Here is a 5,709-nt window from a genome sequence, read left to right as displayed (position 1 = left end):
TATATATATATATGTATGTATATATATATATATGTGTATATATGTGTATATATATGTATATGTATGTATATATATATATATATATATATATATATATATATATATATATATATATATATATATATATATATATATATATACGGAACCAGACGCCAGCCTCGCTTACCTCCGCCGGGAAAGCCTTGCCGTTGATGGTGTGCTCAGAGCCCAGCAGGTCCGCGTTGCCGAAGCGCAGGTGAGCTTCGGTGAGCTGGTAGCGGTAGGACAGCGGCCCGCCGGTCACGTTCAGCGGAACCTTCCCGCCGTCCAGAGTGAACACCACGCTGTGGCCGGAGTTCTCCAGGAGACCAGACACCTGTGGGTGGAGGAGGAGGGGGGGAGAGGCAGGAGGAGAAGGAGGAAGAGGAAGGGGAGGGAGAGAAGGAGTGAGAGGAAGAGGAGGAGGAGGAGTAAGAGGAGGAGGAGGAGGGGGGAGGAGGAGGAGGGGGAGGAGGAGGAGGAGGAGGGGGAGGAGGAGAAGGAGGAGGGGAGGAGGAGGGGAGGAGGAAGAGGAGGAGAAGGAGGAGGAAAAGGAGGAGAAGGAGGGGAGGAGGAGGAGGAGGAGGAGGAGGGGAGAAGGAGAAGGAGGAGAAGAAGGAGGAGGAGAAGGAGGAGGAGGACGGGAGGAGGAGGAGAAGGTGTAGGGGAGAGGAAGAGGAGGAGAGAGGAGGAGAGAGAGGAGAGGAGGAGGGAGGAGGAGGAGAGAGAAGGAGGGGAGGAGGGGGAGGAGGGAGGAGGAGAAGGAGGAGAAGAGGATGAAGGAGGAGGAGGAGCAGGGGGAGAGAGAGGGAAGGAGAGAGGGGAGGAGGAGAGAAGAGGAGGAGGAGGGAGAGGGGGAGAGGAGGAGAGGAGAGGAGGAGAGGAGGATGTCAAGGAGAGTTGAGGATGAGTGAGAGGATATAGGAGGGTAATGAAGGATTAGAGGAGAGCAGATGACCATGCACAGAGGTAATAACATAACCTGAAAGAGAAGAGAGAGAGAGGAGAGAGGAGGAGGAGAGAGAGAGAGAGAGAGAGAGAGAGGAGAGAAGAGGAGAGGAGGAGAGAGAAGAGAGAGAGGAGAGAGAGAGAGAGAGAGAGAGGGAGGAGAGAAGATAGGAAGAGAGGAGAGAGAGAAGAGGAGAAGAGAGAGAGGAGAGAGAGAGAGGAGAGAGAGAGAGAAGAGGAGAAGAGAGAAGAGAGAGAGAGAGAGAGAGAAGAGAAGGAGAGTAGAATGAAAATGATAAAGACTGAGAGAGTTAAAATAGCCAGCAGTAAATAGAGATGTTTCCGAGAAATAAAATACTATTAGACGACGAAATGAGTACAACACAGAGACCAAACGCAACACATATTACATAAAAAGAATACTCTCTATAACAAACAACATATTCATTTCGAAAGTACTATGGTGAGTGAATAGGAGTAGTATAGATTCGGGTCAGAGAGAGAGAGAGAGGAGAGAGAGAGAGAGAGGAGAGAGAGAGGAGAGAAGAGAGAATAGAGAGAGAGAGAGAGAGAGAGAGAGAGATGAGAGAGAGAGAGAGTGAGAGAAAAAGATAGTTGAGAGAGAGTGAGAGAGAGAAAGAAGAGAGAGAGAGAGAGAGAGAGAGAGAGAGAGAGAGAGAGTAAGAGGAGAGAAAGAGAGAGAGAAGAGAGAGAGAGAGAGAGAGAGAGAGAAGAGAGAGAGAGAGAGAGAGAGAGAGAGAGAGAGAGAGAGGAGAGAAAGAGAGAGAGAGAAAGAGATAGAGAGAGAGAGAAAAAAGAAAGATAGACGGACAGACAGAGAGACAAACAGAGACAAAACAGACAGAACAAAAAAGAAAGAAAAAGAAAATACAAAACAAGAAGAAATCAGTGTTGCATTTGTCGAAAGTACTCACCCTGTGTTTGTCAATATGGAGTAGTCTTAGATTCGGGTCATAAAGGAGTCTCGCTGGGTCAATGTCTATCGGAGACTGGCGGCGGCCTTTGCTACAGAGACTCCAGTCCGGGTTTATGAGGCCCCAGAAGTCGGTACCTGGAATGGAAAATAATTAGAGATTACTAGAGAGGAGATAGATAGATAGATAGATAGATAAATAGATAGATAAAAGAAGAAGACGAAGAAGACGAAGAAGAAGAAGAAGAAGACGAAGAAAAAGAAGAAGAAGAAGAAGACGACGACGACGAAGAAGAAGAAGAAGACAAAGACGAAGAAGAAAAAGAAGAAGAAGAAGAAGAAGAAGAAGACGAAGAAGAAGAAGAAGAAGAGCAAAAAAAGATTATGCGACTTGATAAGTATAAAAGTAAATTTAGTTTAAAGTGGGAAAATAATTAAGTTTAAAGAATGAAAAATAGTTTAATGCAAAAAGAAGAAAAAAAACAACAACTGACTTGATAGGTATTAAGAGTCAAAAATAGTTTTAATTAAAAAAAGGGTTATGTGACTTGATAGGTAAAAACGATAAAAATAATGTTACTATTAACATAAAAATCTAAACATCATTAAAAGTTTTGTAATATTGCATGTTCTTACTTCCTTCCCGTATTATTCTTGAAGTCAGGTTGATTAATGAGGTCACGGGATGTCAAGGGTCACCAGAACCTCGGGTCGATAGATACTTTATCTACTTTGCTTCCTTTTTATCACCTAATATGCTCCTTGAAGTCATTTTTCATAATCCTTTGCTGTTATTTCCATGCTCTTCCGTTGTAATTTCTCAAGAATTTTGTGGTTCTCTGAGAATCTCGTTAAAGCGTTTTTGAAGGATTTTAACTAAGTTTTGTTACCCTTACTTGTTATTTATAGATATATGAGGTATGAATCTGTGTTTAAAGATGATTACAGGTTTGAATATATACAGAATTCAGGTGCATAAGGACTGATTTTAATACTAGTAACAAGCAAGGTTACATTCCACACATCTAAACTCAATTAGAAAACATAACTCATATGCAAATAGGAGAGTGAGAAAAAAATATTATATGTAACAATATGGATAGAATTGACTAATAACATTAGCATATATGGAAATGTGATTTCAACCTTGGTAATATATCAGAAAAAAATACGTATATACTCACGCAATATTTACGCAGGTACATATTAAGCCCTGCTTTAAAAATGCCATACGATCTGACCCTCAAACATAATGAAATGAGGTGTCTCTATATACCGTCCGTTCTCGGGCCTTTGCTAGAGGCGTAGAAAATGCAAAATTCAGGGGCTATGCCGAATTTAAATGGCCCGAGGCAGAATAACTTTAAAACCAAACTCTTCAGAAGCGAGTAATAAAGAATACCACAATTATGCCCGAAGGTTCATGATAATACAAAGGAGGTCATTATGCAGATGTATTTTAAAATATCAGCGCTATCTACTCCTGACCTTGGCGGGGCGGGACGGGATGAGGAAAGGGTAGAAATGAGATGAGGCGGAGGGAGAAGAAGGAGAGAGAGAGAGAGAGAGAGAGAGAGAGAGAGAGAGAGAGAGAGAGAGAGAGAGAGAGAGAGAGAGAGAGAGAGATAGATAGATAGATAGATAGAGAGAGAGAGATAGAGATAGATAAATATATATATATAGAGAGAGAAAGAGAGAGAGAGAGAGAGAGAGAGAGAGAGAGAGAGAGAGAGAGAGAGAGAGAGAGAGAGAGAGAGAGAGAGAGAGAGAGAGAGAGAGAGAGAGAGAGAGAGAGAGAGAGAGAGAGAGAGAGAGAGAGAGAGGGAGGGAGGAAGATAGATAGATAGATAGATAGATAGATAGATAGATAGATAGAGAGAGAGAGAGAGAGAAAGGCATATGGCTGCTTAGATAAAAAAAAGAGAAAACTGCACAATATGAACCATTCTTCAAACACATTACTTTAACAAATCTCACATTCTTATTCCTCCTAAACTTGGTTTCTTCACAAAGTTCCCCACATACTCAGAGATAATCGCGGAAACAGAGGAAAGACAAAGTGAATAAACGACTGAACTCCAGTAACCGAAAAGATTATCATACACAAAAGAAAGGTGGGTAAAAAAAATAGTCAAATCACCTTTTACAAAACTAAACTACCTCCGTTTCAGGGACGGAGAAGGAAAAGCAAAGACAAAATACAACACCTTAACAACAGAGCTGAGACAACAGGAGACGAAAGAAGGAACAAAGAGAAATGGGCTGATGAAAGGTGTTCCTCAACCAGCCACCTGCACACTGATTCTATGACGAGTGTTTTTAGGACATTTCGTAACAGCAGGACAAGTTCTTAGTTAGTTACCCTTAGTTCCACACTTGTCCTCTGGGGAGTGTCTCTCTCCCCTTATCTTGATAGATTACTTCATGATGATAATGGTGATGGTAGTTATGAGAGTAATGGAAAGAATGTTGATAATAATGATTACAGTAATGATTGATTATAATATTGATAAAAATGATAATGATAATAGTGATAATGATATAATGAAGATGATAATACCAAGAGGAATATCAATGATAATGGTAACGATTAATGATAATAGTAATAATAAGAGTAATAGTAATAATGATAATGATGAGGATATATCTTCTCCTCCTCATCATCATCACCATCACCATAACTATCACCACCATCACCACAGAGATATACCGAAATCACTGCATGGTGTCTCATGGCTCATGTCCCTAATCTCTACCATTAAAAGTAATTTGCAAGTCATCTTCCGATCTCTCCTCTTCGTTTACCGTTGACACCCAGGCACCAGTAAACAGCACCAGTAAATATCCACATTTAACCCTTTATAATAACGAACTCCACAATTCACCAATCTTCGACGTTTCTATCTATGATAATAATACAAACAAAAAAAAAGTTTCGAGGCCCCTGGAGATTATGGGACACCAAAATACACCCCCCCCCCCCCTACACACACACCAGACTTCTGCCACGATCCCAAGATACTCGAGCAAGATGTGAAAGGATCGACCCACTTCGGAAAGAGGTGTTGCTCTGTATTAGGAAGAGATCCACTTCTTATAAGTTATTGATGCGGTGGCTCCAGACGGTCTGGAAAATCCTCGTCTTTAAAATAATTGATTTTTGTTTTCATGGCCCAAGAATGCTGCGCTGAAGAGGCCTTTGTTTCTGTCAAATGGAGCTGCAGGTCATGGTAACTCTGGGATATCTCATGGCTAAGTTTAAGTGGAATCCTCATTTCAAGGCGATTTTTATGGTCAGGGAATACTGATCTTCATCATATTTTTAAGATAATTGATTTTCATGGCCAGAGAACCCTGGGCTAAGTTGTTTTTGACTGCCATCACAAGGGCCTGCAGTTCATGGTAAAGAATATATCACGACTAAGTACAAATGTAATTATTATCTGGAATATCTGATGCCTAAGTGTAAATGAAACCTTCACCCTCAAGATGACTGATTTCATGTTTAAAAAATTCATTGCTGTGATAATATTTACCTACCATCAAATGAACTGCAGCTCATGGTAACTCTGGAATATCTCATAACTAAATATAACTGCAGGTACTTCTTAATCATAGTAAATCTGAACTGAAATGCTATACAGTACTGATTAAAATGCATGTCCGAGTGTCACCCATTATTATAACTCCTCCAAAGATCCAGCTGAGGTTGATATCTTTGCTGAAGCGGTTTCACGCAGCCTACTTGAGTATGAGGGAACTTCGTGTCCGAGAAGTTGTCCTAACTAAAATGATTTTCTGGAAACCAA

At 41.0% G+C, this 5,709-nt stretch overlaps 1 protein-coding gene across 1 annotated transcript in view; it reads right to left on the bottom strand.

The window, feature by feature from the left end:
* Nucleotides 1–4,680, bottom strand: part of LOC125043652 (carbonic anhydrase-related protein 10-like) — a 34,379-nt gene extending 29,699 nt beyond the window's left edge. The window contains exons 1-3 of the mRNA XM_047639886.1: nt 4,611–4,680; nt 1,902–2,038; nt 167–355 (exon numbers count right to left, since the gene is read on the bottom strand). Of these exons, the coding sequence (XP_047495842.1) occupies nt 167–355; nt 1,902–2,038; nt 4,611–4,680 (396 nt within the window). The remainder of the gene's footprint in view (nt 1–166; nt 356–1,901; nt 2,039–4,610) is intronic.
* Between the last annotated feature and the right edge of the window lie 1,029 nt (nt 4,681–5,709).

The sequence above is a fragment of the Penaeus chinensis genome, chromosome 34 (assembly GCF_019202785.1).
Source record: "Penaeus chinensis breed Huanghai No. 1 chromosome 34, ASM1920278v2, whole genome shotgun sequence".
Taxonomy (NCBI): Eukaryota; Metazoa; Arthropoda; class Malacostraca; order Decapoda; family Penaeidae; genus Penaeus; species Penaeus chinensis.
The sequence above is the reverse complement of the archived record's forward strand: the minus strand, read 5'-3'. Positions and strand labels throughout refer to the sequence as shown.